Source organism: Labrus mixtus, chromosome 5 (genome assembly GCF_963584025.1).
Source record: "Labrus mixtus chromosome 5, fLabMix1.1, whole genome shotgun sequence".
NCBI classification, from domain to species: Eukaryota; Metazoa; Chordata; class Actinopteri; order Labriformes; family Labridae; genus Labrus; species Labrus mixtus.
The window spans coordinates 26952410-26969264 of record NC_083616.1 but is presented as its reverse complement, the minus strand read 5'-3'; the positions used below and the strand labels follow the sequence as shown (position 1 = coordinate 26969264).

The 16855-nt window shown below is 45.5% G+C and overlaps 1 protein-coding gene across 1 annotated transcript in view; it reads right to left on the bottom strand.

The window, feature by feature from the left end:
* znf608 (zinc finger protein 608) overlaps window positions 1-16234 on the bottom strand; it is an 81538-nt gene extending 65304 nt beyond the window's left edge. Inside the window, exons 1-4 of the mRNA XM_061039093.1 lie at window positions 15968-16234; window positions 8336-8423; window positions 1888-4348; window positions 455-926 (exon numbers count right to left, since the gene is read on the bottom strand). Of these exons, the coding sequence (XP_060895076.1) occupies window positions 455-926; window positions 1888-4348; window positions 8336-8423; window positions 15968-16229 (3283 nt within the window). The 5' untranslated portion in view covers window positions 16230-16234. The remainder of the gene's footprint in view (window positions 1-454; window positions 927-1887; window positions 4349-8335; window positions 8424-15967) is intronic.
* Window positions 16235-16855: the final 621 nt, after the last annotated feature.

The window sequence follows — 16855 nt, the reverse complement described above, 5'->3', positions numbered from 1 at the left end:
ATGAAACACACACACACACATACGGTGACTTTATACAGACATCAAAAACAGAACAGTTGACTGTTTTAAAACCTTTGTTTGCTGTTTCAAGTTTAGAAGCTGTTTTCTGCCAAACAGCTTGCTACCAATATCAGAGGAGTTCCTTCAACCCGTACAACCAGGGGCGTGTGCAGACGTGTGGCCAGGGGTGGGCGCATGGGCCCCCCTTGAAATCTTATTGGCCACCCCAGGTGCAACCCCAAAATCCTTAACTATGATTAACTACATATACTATACCTATATTCAAATTGCAAGGTTGGCTGTTTCCCTCTGTTTCCAGTCTTTCCAAATAGCAGCTGCTGTAGCTCAATATCTCTTACTATGGTTCTAAATCTGGAGAGTTGGCATGATCCTCTCCTCAAACGATCTCTCAATTAATTCTGTAGCACACGCATATCTTCACTCTGACTCTTACCTGGGTAGTTGTGGATAAGGGTTGGGGACACACCTCTGTAGGAGCCTCCACCACTCTCACACATTGACAGGTAGGGCTGGTAGGAGGAGTGCTGGTACTGGATGTAGGGCTGCTGGGGGGTCATTGGGGGGGACACTGCGGCCCTGGCATTCTGGGACTCCTCAGAGAGCCCTCCCATTGGCTCCTGGCTTGAATCATCCAGCGCCTCCAGCCTGTCTGAATCCTCTGCGTCGATGATGGGCTGGAGATCTTGGGATCCATGGACCCTGGCTTTTTTAACATCCCCACCAAGGCCCACTCCTCTCTCTCCACCAGGCCCTACTCCAGAGGTCATCTTAGCACCGGCAGGCTCCATGGTCGCTCCCCATTCCTTTCCCCTGTCTACTTCACCCTCCTCGGCCTCCTCCCCATGTTGTAGCTCTGAGTATTTGCTGTGAGGCAGGCAGTGAGCCCAGGCCAGGCCATCTGAGGGCTAGATCGATGGGGACAAGTGTTGGTGCGAGTTGCAGTGTTTCCCCTATAATTCTTAGTTAACAGTGGTGGGTGAGAGTCTTTTTTGGGTCAGTTCAACTTCGGTCACAGTCTTTGTCCCAGTTTTAATTTCTCCTGCCAGTTGCAGAGTTTTTAATTTACAAATCTAATGTTTGTCTGCTTAGGGGTTTTGGAGAGAAAGTAAGGCTACTTCATGAATTTCATTTGTGCATTTTCTTTTAAGCAGGGTTGGAGAATTTCTTGGCGGCGGTGGCCCACCGCTGCTGAACGACTATAGAGGAAACACTGTGTACTTGAGTGAACAGAACCATAGACAGACCATCTATCACTGGCTCTGGGTGTGATGTTGATGAAGGATGACGACGTTTCAACAGCAGGCGGCCATTCACAGGTGGGATGTGAGGATTGTGGTGTCCCTCCCAATGACACGAATGGAGTCACGTCTCATACATGATCAACTGCAGAATTTAGAACAAACTGAAAGGAAAAAAACTCCACCTCCCAATAACGGCTTTCATTCAATTCATTCATCCGGTTAGACGGCCCAGCATAGCTAGAGTTAGTGGTTAACTGCATCATGAAATGACATGGTTAAAAATCTGTACAAGCTTTTTCCAAAAAAAGCAGCTCATATCAAAACCATCACTAATGTATTAGAAATATTTTGTTCTTTATATTTAACATTTAGAGGTTACATTTTCGACATTACTCTAAAAATAGAAATAAAAGTTTCCATCAAACCACAGAAATTTGATTTTAACCAAAATGACTAAAGAGCTACAGCACCACAGAAGCCACATGGTCTTTGTTGTTAGCACCTACTTGTTTGTCTGAGCACAATGTGTGATCAATCTCTTTGTGACACTCAGCAACAGATATTAAAGCACACCAACAACACCATCATCGGCGGCGGCAGGTTATAGACAGAGGGAGAAACTTACACTGGAAAAGGAAACATTTGAGTCCAGATCTGTCTGAATGTTTTGGTTGTGGAGTGATGAAGAAGAGGAAGAGGACGATGACTTGATGTCATCACAGTCTTTCATCGAGACCTGGTGCTGGTCCACCATGCCACTGTGCGCTGCCTTCATGCCCAGACTCTGTCCCCTTTCTACCCTCTCACTCAACTCCACGTAGGACAGGACTGGTTTTGCGCAGCAACCTTTAGCACCATCTGGACCTTTACCTAGCATCGGTCCACCACCTGAACACCCAACCATATTTTTATCCTCCTCACTGTCCCTCATCCCCTGTCCTCTGTCGCCCCTCTGCTTGCCACTGTGAGTCTGGTCACAGCATTTGGAGCCCAGTAACAACTTCTGGTCCATATACAGTCCTCTAGAGTACTGGCCGTAGTACAGCGACTGGGCCAAAGCAGTCTGAGTCTGACTCATCGCCAGCTGGAGCTGGGACTGAGGAGGCCCATCGCCTTTCTTAGAGTCTGAAAACTCATGGGGAGAGCATTTGTCATCCTCTTTCACTTCTTCCTTTCTGTCTTTCCCTTTTCCATCCAGGGCAGAATTTTTGTGGAAAGCAACACTGCTACCGTTTGACCTGTCCGACTGCATGTACCCCTGAAGGTAGTAGGGGTCATAGCTGTGGTAGTACGGGGATTGGGGGTCTTTTGATGTTGGGGCAGGTGCTGTGGGTGGTGTTTTACCAGAGTTACCATGGTTACAGTTTGAGCTCACCTCTGAAGAGGTGGAGGAGCCGGACTTGGACCTTATTCCATCTGAGCGACATTCGGACGATCCTCCATCGTCCCCGGCATCTGAGATGTCAGAGTAGGCAGGGCTGTTATTTTTACTGTTGTTGTCTGCAGTGACCACGCAACCACCGCTGGCGTCAAGCCGTGATGAACCACCAATGGAAGGACTGGGGGCATTGTCTGTGAAGGTGTAGACCTTGTCAGCCTCCGCTCGAATGCTGGCCATCCTGCTCTCCTGGCTCTCAGTGAGTCCATTCATTACATCCTGCTTACTGAGGTGCTCCTTCAGAAGGCTTCCAGAGATTTCCTTGATGCCCATTTTAGAACCACCACCATCTTCCAGTTTGATTCCATTGTCACAGTTAGGCGTCCTGGTCGGCAGATCTTTATGTTTGTCCTTCAGCCGCCGTTTCTCTTTCTTCCTGGTCTCTTTGCTGCAGGTAACCAGGGTGGCTTTGACGAGGTTGGGTTCAACGACGATGTTCAGCTTTGGTTTGATGGGTTTCAGTGGAAGGTTTTTACTCGTCAGGCCTACTGCTGCCATTGGTGAGGGCTGCTGTGAGGTAGCACTGTCTGCTGTGCCAGTTGGATATCCTGTATTGGGTATGGCTATCAGCTTTGGTGGAGCAGGTGCTGGGGCAATCAGCCTGTTTGTTCGTGACTTGGACAATTTGTCCACCTTCCCGTTGGCCTTTTTGCCCTTGTCACATGCACCTCCTTTTTTATCAATCAAACCTTCAGCTTCAAGCTTGGGCATCTCCACCATTGAGTTTCTGTCTGGGACCATGCAGTTTTCCAGAACTACTGTCATGTTGGAGATGATGGGCAGATTGCTAAGATCATCAATCAGGCCATCTTTCAGCAGTGAGGTTCTTCTGGTCTTGGAGTTGGCTGTGGGGCTGTGGTCGGTACTTAAGAGCAACCGCCTGTTCTTAGGAGACCCAACTGTGGTCACCTTATAAAGAGGAGCAGGTTTCTTGGAGGAACTGTTTGCATTACCGCTGTTTGTTTCAGAGAGGTCATATGTCAAGTTGCCTATTGAGTCCTCGCAGTCTGACAGTCGATCGTCCCCCTCCACATCCTTGGAGGGCTCTAGCTCAGGCTTTCTCTGCTCCTCAGCCTCCAGGTGTGCATGTGTCTGGTGGTAGCGCAGGCCGTTGATGTGCTTGTACCGTTTAGTGCAGTTGGGGTGGGGGCAGTCAATTAGGATGGGTGGGGGAGGTGGTGAGGAGGCACAACCTCCTCCAGGGTCCATGAACGAGGGGTCGGATTTGCCCTGCGGTGTGGTTGGGGCACTGCGGGATTTGGCTCGGATCCTCTTACCGTTCCCGTTTTTAATGTCTTCAGAGGAGACCAAGCTGAGGTCAAGTTCAGCCGGCGGTTTGTTCTTTCTCTTCCCTGAGGAGAGAGAGGAGGTGCTGTTTGTGGGTTTCACGTCATCCACAGTGAAGAAAGAAGGAGTCGCACGGCAGTTGCTGTTGATGAGGTTCAGACTTCCTCTCCGTCCCTTGCTGTGGAGGGGAGCAGCAGTTCCAGCCACACCGCCTCCACGGCTCCTGTGCTGTGATAAACCTCTGACTTTTGTAGAAGGGGCCGGTTCAATGCAGGGCCGCTCGGCCATGGCCATTCGCATCCTTTTCCCCCGGCCACGGCCCCCTGGCAACTCAGGGTCACTGGAGGGAGACTCACAAAACCTGGGCAGAAAGGTGAAAAAACAACAGATTTAGAAGAGATCTCTTTGTGGTAGCCTGGAAATGCTTCCTACATGAGACAGATTGTGAAATGTCATGTCTTTTGTTGAGTCTTGTTCTTTAAATGCAATATGTAATTATGTTAAAAGATATCCATTTGATACACGTCTATGGATGTAGAAGGACACTAAAGAAATTACTATAAAACCATCATACAATTGGATTCTAGGACAATTGGCTGACAATTCAAACAAGACTAAGGATGGGGTCAATGTATGTTTTCCAAAATGTCGTCAAAATAATATCTCCAGAGAAGTATATACTTTCATCCACTCTACAACGCTGCATTGTACAGTGTTAAATAAGTTCTCATATTTGGGTTTTTCTAAATGAGGTGGACACACTAGATTAACTCAGACTTTAGCACATTTGTTGCCACAGTCGATTGTTTGGTGATGTCAGATGTGTCATCCCCACAACCACCGCCTAACACCCAGCCACCACCATCTGATTGTGTCGTCCCAAAACCGCCAGAGGCCCAGCCTCCACCATCGGACTGTGTTGTCCCAACCACCAGCTGACGCCCAGCCTCCACCATCGGACTGTGTTGTCCCAACCACCAGCTGATGCCCAGCCTCCACCATTGGACTGTGTCGCAATGAATTGCCGCTTTACAAATAATGATTGATAGAATCGTTGATGCAAATAGTAGTGGTGTTTCAATAATGTGTTACTTAGTAATGCATTAGTCCACACACTGGTCATTATATCTGTATTATTTACATTGTGTTGAATCATATCTTACTGTATCGCATCTTTTTGTAACAACTCATGTCCTGAAAAATCTAATCTTATCTTCTTACCTTCCATTGTGTTGCATCAAGTTTATGAAAGTTTTTTATGCTTTACTGGATAAAAAGAAGAAAGACAATGAAGCTGAAGGTTATTTCTTTAAAGGTGTTTTTCTGAAGAACAACGTGTTCACATCTTCACCTCAGCTGAACTTTTGTACCATCACACAAAAAAAATGAACAGATTATCATTCAAGGCTCATGTGGAACACTTTACCGAGACGCCGAGGCAGACAAAGACGATTTTCTTTCAATACAAAGCTTTCTTATCTCTCTATAACACTAAAAAAACTGTACAATCTGTTTTTATCTCTGCATTTGATACTAAGACATTTTGTATTCACATGCCGTTCCTTCTACTTTGAAGTCTTTTGATGCTGTTCACCAGAGACACTGATCTGAACACTGAGATGCTTTTCCACACTCGCACATTATTTATCAGAAACCTGCGTGCTGGGATGAAGAGATTTCATTGCTTTGTGTTTACTTGCAGAGTAAGAGTCTGTTTTAAAGGAACCTGATCTTTGCATGTGTGCTGGCCTGTTAATGCATTAATTACTAAACTACATCACAGGGACGGCTCGGTGTTAAATACTCCTGGAACAAATCCTGACCTTGGAAAGACTGTTTCGGGTGTTAATCACCTGATTAAAGGAACGGACTGCGGAGCACGTCGAGGCTGGACTCCCTCTGTGATTTTTAAACGATGATATCTCACATTTGCTCTGATGTTTGTAATTGCTTTTTTCACCGTCAGCGTGGCCCTGAATGTCAGTAAAATTGCAGGATTTCATGTATTTTCTCTGGCATTTCAAGGTTATTTGGTGCCTCTTTTGGAGACAATTTGACCGATTGAGTGATTTAGCTCGGGGTCTTGTTCACGAGTGAGGGTAGGATGGACCGCAGGATTGACAGAAAGACTGGCTCAGTGTCAGCAGTAATGTGGGTGTTTATTGTGGTGAAGAGGGAGCTGAGCCTGAAGGCAAAGCTCTAGATTTAACCGGCCGATCTTTGTTTCAACCCTCACCTGTGGTCATAAGCTTTGGGTAGTGACTAAAAGAATAAGATGGCGGATACAAGAGGCCGAAATTGGTTTCCTCATGAGGATGTCTGGGCTCAGCCTTAGAGAAAGGGTGAGGAGCTCAGACATCCGGGGGGAGCTCAGAGTAGAGCTTTGCATCGAAAGGAGACAACTGAGGTGGTTCGGGCATCTGATTAGGATCCTCCTGGACCCGCCTCTGAAGCCCCCCTGGAGGAGCTGGAAAACATTGCTGGATGGATGGATGGATGAGTGATTTAGTCCAGATCATTTCCCACAATTCCCCTCCCAAAACTGAATATCAAGCCCGTCAATTATCTCAGACAGTTTTCCTGATGTGCTTGTTCTATTTCTTGCTTCCTTTGGTTCAATAATTACATCTTTTTATCGTTGAGTTACGATTTCTTTCAATGACAGATGAAGAACCGTCAGAAAAAGAAACAGCATTCAGTCTCCACTGACGGACGTCCGCGGAGGCTAGAGTCCAAATGAAAAAAAAGCAATTTAGTCCCTGGTTGCAGAGATTAAGCTGTAATTGCCATGACAACAATCATTTACATGCAGGAGCAATAATTGAGAGGTTTCAGCCCTGTGAGAGACACAGTCACATTTTCCGCTCAGCAATTACAAAAAGAAGCCCCTCTCCATTAGTAAAACAGTTGGGAAGCAGAGCGCCTCTTTGTTAAAGCTTAACACGGAACAACAGCTGACAGCGCTGCAGACGATTGAGCCTTCTGGTAATTGAAGCAACATTAAAGAGACCGACAGTTATGGCTCTTTTCAGTTAATCAAATAAGCAATCAGCAGCAAATAATAACCAATAAGAGGAACAATGGTTCAAAAATGATCAGACAGGGAAATCAGGCCAGCAGAAGTGAGATGAAAACAATAAAGACAAACCTGTCATTAAAATGTTTACAGTTAGAATCAGACTCACTTCAAACCCGATGTCACCGTCTGACATACGCGAGGCGTCAAACAATGCTGCCTTATATCAAGACAAACAGAGGAAAGCATCAAATTAAAGTGTTGCTTGTCGTCAAAAATAGAACTGTGTCCTAATTGTTTTTACTCTGTGTTGCCCTGCGGCGATGTGTCGAGCAAATCAAATTCCAACCTGTTTTTTTTTTTTTTTTTAAGATTTATTTTTGGGCATTTTTTCCTTCATTGTCGACACAAGACAGCGGGTAAAGACAGAAATCAGGAGCAGTAGGGATTTATCTGAGAGGGACGCCCGCTACAGCCTCTGTACATTGGGCGCATGCACTAACCACTAGGCCACAAGCGACCTGTCAAACCTGCTTTTAAAGTTTGAATTAAGAATTCAGAGGCTCGCATCAAATTTAAAACTCTGCTGCTCGCTTACAAAACAGCGGCAAAAACCGCCTCACATCTCTCCATTAGTGCATGTCCACAGGTCATGTTTGTGCAAGTGTTTGGATTTCGGGCCAATGTGTGTGAATTTTAGTTAGGTAGCGTCAGCTGTAACTCCTAACAACGGAAATAATACATCACCAAATGTTGAAGTGTGCCACCAAACAGGAAGCTGTGCCATCAATCATTCTCTTTCCCTTATCCAGGAAGTGTTTGTGGTGGCAGCATGCTGAACAACATGGTCCAGACGTCACTCCCACCAGCAACCATTTCCAGCTTCTCCTTGGGGTTCCCCAAAGCATTCCAGCGCCAAACCATGTATAATCCCTCCTGCAAGCTGTTGGGCTAACCCTGAGTCCTCTACCAGTCTGAAGGCCCAAAGGGAGGCAACCAGACGGATTTTGATCTAAGGCTCAAAGCAGCAGCTCTAATCTGAGCTCCGCAAAGATCAGCAAAGATCTCCGAGCCCAGCTGACTTACAAAAGAAACTGATGTTGTTTGCTTCGTCATCTGCAAAAAACTGAAATGCATTTCCAAGGTATCTCCATCTCCATCAGGTGTGAATCTAAACTCAGCACATTTAGCGATCAAGAGGACAAAAAGGTAAATTGTGGAATTTGTTTAAGAAAGTCCAATAAGCTATAATGTGTTTTATAAGGTGGATGTTATCTGTGGACAAACATACAGTAAATGCAAAGAAAATGAAGTATTCAGTGATGTTTTTACCTTGGAGGAGCCCAGTCGTGTTTGGTGCAGTCTAACAAAGTTCCCACGTAGGTTCTCTTCCTCCAAGTCACGTTCACCACCAGCACACCTGTCAATCACACAGGACAGAAACACTGCGGTTAGTCTTAAAGGAAGAAGGTACGACTTTTTGATCCAGAAGATGTTGTCCTTGAGCTTCACCATGAAACCAAAACAAACTGCAGTTTGGCCGCACCTCCTCCGCTCTCCTCCAGAGACACACCTCCAACCCCCCTCGACTCAAGTACGAGAGGAGGAGTCTCGCACAAGAGGCGGACAAAATCGTCCTCAGCTCGAGCTGCAATCACCCGTGTCCTGCACTGTTGTGTTAGCATGCTAATGTTAGCGCTCTTTAGTTAGCTTGTAGCTTCACATTGCATGTAAATTGACGAAGAATGACAGAGATCTAAAAACTCTTACTTCTTCTCTCTACTAAAACAGCTTTTATACACAAGGGGAGGAGCCAGCATGACTCGAGCTTCTCACTCATTGTAGACAGTCATGACTCAGAGACACATTTACACAAGGTGGACTTGATTTATGATTTATTTATGTGGAACATTACAGAATAAAAACAGATTTTTTAAATCAGTGTAAAAATGCAGAGGTCACAAAACAACACCTGGTTCAGGACTGACTTTAATCCAGTGATGCTGCGTGAAATTAACTGTGAAACTGCTGCAAAGAGTCAATGCATTTTAAGATCTTTTTTGTGCTAAAGTTATTTTATATAATTCAAAGAAAAGACAAAAAACAGCTGCAACAGATTCAAACATCTCCAACCCTGACTGTGAGAGAGGCTCGAAACCTTTTGTTGCACTTTACTGCATCGCATATATCAGCCCGTGCAGCTCAGAGAAGATCCTCCCGTCTTTGTTCTAATGAGAAAACTAATGAAACTCTGATAACAGACAAATGCTCACTAATGAAAAAGAGAACTTTACGAGAGGGAAATCCTTCTGATTCGTAGACGTCTGAAGCAGCAGCAGGTAACAGTTTGGAAAGTAAAGCTGCAGCAGCCTGATGGACTGAACATTTAAAGAGACTCAAATTGTCTTGGAAATGGTTCAACATGATTGTTCAACTCAGTGAATGTATCCCTCACACCGATCTTTGTCAGAAACATCAGGAAACTTAAGTCCTCTGTTCCAGTAGTTTAAAGCTGGATGTGAAGTGTTCAAGGTTTAATCTGAGGACTCGGCTCTCAGAGATAAACGCCCCTCTCTCTCTCTCTCTCTCTCTCTCTCTTTCATTCTGACATTTGAAAACCATTAACCTCTGTTTTGTGATGCGCAATGAGCAACGCAGAGCAAATCACATTGTGGTTGCGTTCAATCTAGTGTTGTAGTCAAGACCACATTAACCGAGACCAAGACATACTCAAGACCATGTCATACCCGAGACCAAGACATGTAGGAATCGAGACCGAGTCAAGACCAAGACCAAGGCAGTATGATGTCTAATAAGCTCCACGAGCAGAAACGTGCTCAAACTAGGATCAATATTGGAGATGCTTTTGAAAAATGGAGAGAGGTTAGAACACAGAAAGGTTTACAGACCGATGCAGAGCTGGATAAACACTGAAGCTTCAGCGTCAATGACATGGCAACGCCCATGCATTTTTATTTTTTAAGATTTATGTTTGGGCTTTTTATGCAATTATTTAAGAAAGGGTCCACAGGTCGGAATCAGACCTGGACGGCCCACCTCGATGACCACAGCCTCTAAACTTTGAATTGGTCACCGCCCTGACTCGTCTTTCTGAGGGTAGAATTTCCAGCACTGTTGCTTGGGCCAGGACATGATTCACATATATTGTTCTTATATCTTGTATTTAGTCTCATATTGCAAATTTTCACAATAAATGGAAAAATAAACGCGGCGTGTGCTGTGCAAGGTGTCTTTGCGGATTTAAAAAACGCATCGGAAGAAAACGGACTCGGTGTGCAAAGGCCTTTAGACCAAAGTCACATCATTTGCAGAAATGTCAAGATTTGGTTTATTTGTCAGTTTCATGCCTTCATGCTTTTCTCCCTGTCCACAGCAGAGTGACAGGAAAGAACAACTTGACAAACATACCTTAAAACCTCCTGCACTACAACTCCATCCATACTCATTTCCATCACTTCTTAAACGACATTTTCTGACTTTTCGAGACCTTTAACTTCATTTCAGTTCATGTCGATGACTGTGCAGGATCGAAAGTCCCAGCAGGAGTCAGAGGAGGTTTTTCTTCTCCTCCCCTCGTGTTCCCTAAAGCTTCACTGGGCTTAAAAAACGTGACAGCCTTTCTATTTTTAGTCAGCGTGACTCGTCTTGGGAAGATGCCAAAACACTCGATAGCTCATCAGTTTTCATCTCTGTCATCTCTGAGTGCGTGTTCACGTCAGGACCGCGTTCCTCTAAACTTGTGTGACATTCAAAATCCTTCAAAGTCCGTTTGAGCCTGTGAATAAACTCCCGGTCTGCGGTCTGAGGAGAGGCTGATTGTCTCTCCACACGGTTAAAACAAACACATATTTTTTAAAGGAGAGAATTGCAGTCATCATAAAGTCCTTGAACCAACAGCGGGAGCATCTGTGACGTCGGGGTTTGTTTGTTAAGATGAGAGAAGAATAAAATGTTCTCTCTCTGCCTCCTTCCTCACAAAAAAATCAATGTCTTCCCCCTCAAAGTTCACATTTATTCCTCCTATAAGATGTTTCTTTTACAGCCTCTCTGCCGATTCTCTCTCCTGAACTCGGTCAGCAACATCAAACCCTGCGAGTCGGTTCAGTCGGGTCACACATGAGAAGTTCCTCTCTGTGCTTCACCTCTCGAACACACTCTGTCAGAGAGGGACTCTTTTAAAAATCAAAGCCAGCCTTCATCCTTCAGCACAGCTTCTCTGCACTTTAAACATCCTCACATTGATTTTTTTTTTCTGCTGCTGCATTGTTTGCAGTTTTCTGAAGCGAGCCCGGTCCGTGTGCACTGTCACTGGCATGTATCGTGCACGAGGCTACGCTGCACGCTAGATGATTTTTCAAGACTTAACCAAGGAGACCACAGACGTTCAGCCGATGTTGAACACAATCTCTGAACACAGAAACTAGACGATTCGGCCACGATGTCACAGCGGCGATTCCGCGCTCCATGCTCACATAATCAAACGTGCAGGGCTTGATTATTTGGATGTCACATAAGCGTTTTTACCTCACGATCATTCTGCGTCAATTTACATGCGACGAGAAGCCACGAGCTAACTAAAGAGCGCTAACATCAGCATGCTAACACAACAATGCAGCACACAGGTGATGACAGCGTGTGCTTGACTCCTTCGTGCTAACGCGAGAGGAGAGAGGTTGGAGGTGTGTCTCTGGAGGAGAGCGGAGGCTTCAGTATGGAGGAGGTGTGGCCTAACAGCAGTTTGTTTTGATTTCATGCTGGAGCTCAAGGGCGACGTCTACTGGATCATACAGTCGCACATTCTTCCTTTATGTGCAAGAGAAAAAACAACAGATGTAAGCTTCTTTTCCCCTCATTACAAATTATCTTATCTTTGGAGATGCAAAATCTCACACTAGCTATTCACATCTTTGTCGCTGACAGACAGACAGGCAGGTTGTCTTAAAGTCAGACTGTCGCGCCAATCACCGTCTGATTAGCTCTCATCAGACTGTGGTCTCCTGCAGGGAGGAGAGGAGGAGGAGGAGGAGGAGGAGGGTGGGGGTTCTTAATCTGAAATGGTGGTGTCCTCTTCCTCCTCTCTGTCGTTCCAATTAGTATTCTGCTTAATTAACATGCATGCAGCATCCTCCATCCTCTCGTATCCCTCCGCCGTCACGAGGAGGAGGAGGCTCCTGTTATCCCGCCGCCTCCTCAGAGATAGTCCCCGAGTGGGAGGGAGGAAGAAAAAGACAAAGAGAAACAAACTACTCTCGACTCTCTTTGTTGCTCTGATGCATCGCAAATGATCCTTTTTTTCCATTCCTCTCTCCTCCTCTCCATCCCCAGGTGATTAACAGACAAAAACCTGCGTTGCCATTCTGTCCGTCTCTCTCCTCTCTCACTCTCTCATCCGTCCATCTGTCCATCCTGCCAGCCTGTTAAGAATTTATTTTCTCACACCTTTTCTTTCCCGTCGCTATGCAGACTCTCCCTCCACATTCTGCTGCTGCATGTTACTATTTGCTCTTGTACTTCTTTGTATCTTCATAAAAAAAACCCTGCTTTCTCTGTGGTGTTATTTCTGTATCCTGTTCCTCTGCGTCTCCTCTCTGAGGCTGCTGCTACATCTTTCTTCTTTTAAAAAACCTGGAAACGTGTCGCTTTGATGTTTCCTCTGTGCAGGTATTTCCTGCGCCTGTGTTTTAATTTTTAAGATCAAATATGAGTGCAATAGACGGGGACATTTTTTGGTTAGGGATGGGACGCAGAACGAGCTTTTTCCCAGAATCTGTGAGCTAAATGTGCTTATCGAGATTGTCAAACTCTGCGTTGAAACATTACAATTCGCTTTACTTGAAGTGTATTTACTGCAACGTTTGGAGGAGATTTTGTTTTTCTCTTCGAGGGTCTGAAGCAGAAGACGGATTATTCTGTCTCTCCTCTCTCCATCGCTGCGGCCTGTTTTCAGAAGCACTCTGTGCCTCAGATATATTCCCCTGCGTTGTGTTTGTTTTCTCCTTCTTCTCCTCCTGTTTTATTTTTGCCAGAGCTGAGTGAGTGTTGTTTCAGTTAATTAATACGGGGCCGGGAAACAAACGCCAAACTCCCCTCTCCACTTCAGAGGCCCTGCGGCTGGCAGAGCGAGACGGGCACACAGAGACGGGATTTATTCATTAGCAGCCTGCGGTAAGGTATTACACCTCCGCTGAGAGGCCGCCGTGCTGAGCGCTGTCCTCGTTAACGGACTATCAAAGAACCATGGCGTCGAAATCAGTGGGTGAATCTTGGGTCTGTCTGATCCGCCGCCCGGTGCTCCCATGGTATCATTTTGTAGATCTGGACCGGATTCCGGTTCTGATTTCCTTCTCGTTTTGGACTCGCGAAGGCGTGCAGCTCGGCGCCAGAACAGCTCTTCTGAGGATAACCAGTCGTCTTTAAAAATAAAACTGGGTTTTGGTGTTATTTGTTTGGAAAGTGTCTGGCATGGGAACGATAAGAACCGCGTTTGTTTGGTTGGCATATGTTTTTCAAACCCACACCACGCTCATAAGCACGCCAAGCTTTAATTAACCAAACCGGCTCAGAACAGGATCTTTACGGAGGCAACGCTGTGGAAATATTCGGCTGTTAGACTCTTGTCTAACATCTTGTCGACACACAGTGCAGTGTCATCGTATTATTATCCTCCTTTTGTCCTGTATTTTATTTATTTTTGTTGTGATCGTTGATGCTACACTGTATCCCAAACATTCAATATGATTCTAGTCAAACAATACGGATCCCTGTTTTGATGCCACAGCAACAAAATAAATTGAAATGGCTTTAAGGAAAGGAGCCACTGGTCAGTTTCGAACCTGGGCCGCCCGCCTGGAGGACGATGCCTCCGTACATGGGGCGTGCACACCAACAGCTCAGCTACCTGCATTCTTTTCATGTCAAGAAAAGAGGCGTCAGTGGGGGTTGAAAAAAACTGGCAACCTGTTGAAACTTGTGTTGAAAAATGAAGCTGATTCGGTTCGTAAACCCTGACCTTGCTTGCGTTTCCATGGCCAGACGTACCCGTACACATCACTCAATCACAGCGGCATGACAGAGTGCAGACAGCCAATAAATTCAACAAAGAAGAAGAACGTGACACAGGACTATAAATAAGTGATTCCTAGAACGGTCTGCATCTCTGAGGTTGTCCATTGGGGCGGAGCTCCGCACTGACAATAGTTGCAAAAAAAGCAACAACAAAAAAAAAACAGCCTTGAAATGACTCTCTCCAAACGGACTGCAGTGTGTCTCGCTCCAACCTTTAGGGTCGGATCTGTACGCTTGGCCCCCGAACAGAAGGGAACCAAAAAAGTAGGGTGGTATGGATCAGTTATTTTGGTACCCTTCCCAATTTTTGACAGTGGAAACGCCAATAAATGTGAACCGAACTGAACTGGACTGAAAATTGGGCTATAGAGAGCTGTCAGGGCGGGGCTACCTGGGATCGAAGCTACCAGTAAATCTTCTTGTACTGCAGCTGAGTAGTCCACAGTTTCTTATTATTTTGAAGAGTGCAAATGGTTTAACACAAAACAGAACGGTTTCTTTAGCCCTATTCAGACTGTTGTCTGGCGGCGTATCGTGGTCATTGAACTATGAATGACTATTTTGTTCAAATGGAAATCAGTGGTTGCAGTCAAAGGCTTGCAGGGCTTTTCCTAAGTCATGTAACAATGAGCTGAGTGGAATTAAAATATTGTTGTTAGTATTCGCATCGATGTGAGGAAATACTGCACGATAGAAAAAAACTATGCAGTGTGTTAAAAAAGTCAAAAGTCACCGAACAGGAAAATATAAAAGCTACTCCTGGAGAGAAAGAAAAAGTCTGTTTCCCCTGGAGCTGTCAGAAATTCACAAGCCGTTCTTTTCAAAGCCTCTAAATAAAGAGCCTCCAATTACAGCCTGCAAACTGCACCACCTTTAGTTATAATGAGCAGGACCAAAACAAACCATTAGCTGCAAACCTGCACCTGCATCTTCAAACATCCCGGGGAATTAGGGTGAAATGGCCGTTTGAACTCTGAATGCACTCAGTAAAAACACTCTCATCTCTGGCTGTCGCTCTGTTTACTGTGTTTAAAGTTCACGAAGGGATGTGCACAACATTAATCCTCAAATGTGGCAAGAAGTAAAAGAAATGCCGCACCTGACGGAGAGCAGTGAGGAGTAAATCTGGGCTTCTCCAAACATCAAGGCGGATCAAGTCTTTTGTCAGAGGGAAGTCGAGCCAGCAGATCAGAGATGCTGCTGATGTGTTTCCACCATCTCTGCTTTCACTGAGCCGCGACACACCATTTTATTTACCCACGTTTGACACTTCAGACTCTCCGCAGCTCACACTCAGACATTCAACGTCTGCTGACTTCAACACGCACACTAAAAATACCATAGCATGTTTAAAGCGTCATGCAATATGCCTGCTTTAACGTAGTGTCTTTTTATTCATATATTTTAGTCTAAATAACTCAAATGAATAGGAATTGCTACAGTTGATTGTTTCATTAAGCAGCCTTAAATCTGACTCAGGGTGCACTCACACTAGGTACCGTGCAGAAGCCAGACTGCCCCCCCCCCCCCCCCGCAGTCCCCTGCTGGCCTGCACTCACACTGCTCCAGGACTAACCGGGCCTGAGCACGGTTACCTTTAGTACATAACGTCCTAATACAACACATGCACGGCTACATTTTCTTTCATGTTTGACAATAGTAAATGGTAAATGGACTTGTGCTTGGATAGCGCTTTTCTAGACTTTGACTACTCAAACATCAGGATATCTGATTAACTGAAGAATACAAAATGTCCCTGAAAGCATAAAGTGCAGGACAAATATATTTATTCACCGCAGCTTGGTGTCACTTTCACCTCCTGTCACGCTTTATCAGAGGATTCACCAGTCAGAAAACAGCGTATTTTGTTCTCCTTACCTTCCTCCGTCTCGTGCCAGACGATGCCCTCCAGGTTGACGCTGGTCCCGGGCTGACACGGCCCCAGGCAGGCCGCGTCTGCCTCCAGAGCTCCTGAGCCGCCTCCATCCTGGGTGTTGGTGCCTACAGACCTCGTCCTCACCACCAGCTGTTTTGGGTTGGAGGTGGGCAGGGCCGGAGAGGAGAAAGAGGGGGGCAAGGGCAAAGAGGATCCAGGGGCCCCGGGGTGGCCTGGAGCAGGGGGGGCTGGCACCATGAACATTGGGTCCACCTGGAGGGAAAAGAGAGGTTACCTTTCAAATCAGAGAAAGACGCTGACATGCACGGAGATATCAAGAAGCAACCTCAGGCATCAAAAAAATAAGTGAATGCATTAAGTGTCAAAAACTGCAATACAGAGAGTGGCCACTTGGGACTGACTGCAAAAATGAGTTGAACCCCATTGAGCTCCATGTTAAAATGTGCAACATTACAGGAGAAATAAACCTGTTTACCGCCTGGTACAACGCTTTGTCTGTGGCATACACTGTCATTAACAAGCTAATTAGCCAGCTAATGATTTAACCATTGACTTGACTATCATATCTTAGCCTCTGCTAACCTCTCCGACTCAACGTTCTCCACAAAATATGGCCACTTAAGGCTCCAAAAACAAGATGGTAAAAGACAAAATACCAAACACACCAATGAGTGACTTCACATTGTCCTCCTCCATAAATGTCTTTGGATAATTCTTACTCAATTATTCTGAATCAATCAACCAATTCAGCCGAGCTTCATAATATTTCATGAGATTTAAGTCTGCTAAGATTGTTCTCGAAGAGAAAGTAGAGGAGACAGACATTGTCAAAAATAACAGAGATTATTAACGTCATCTTAATAGAACTG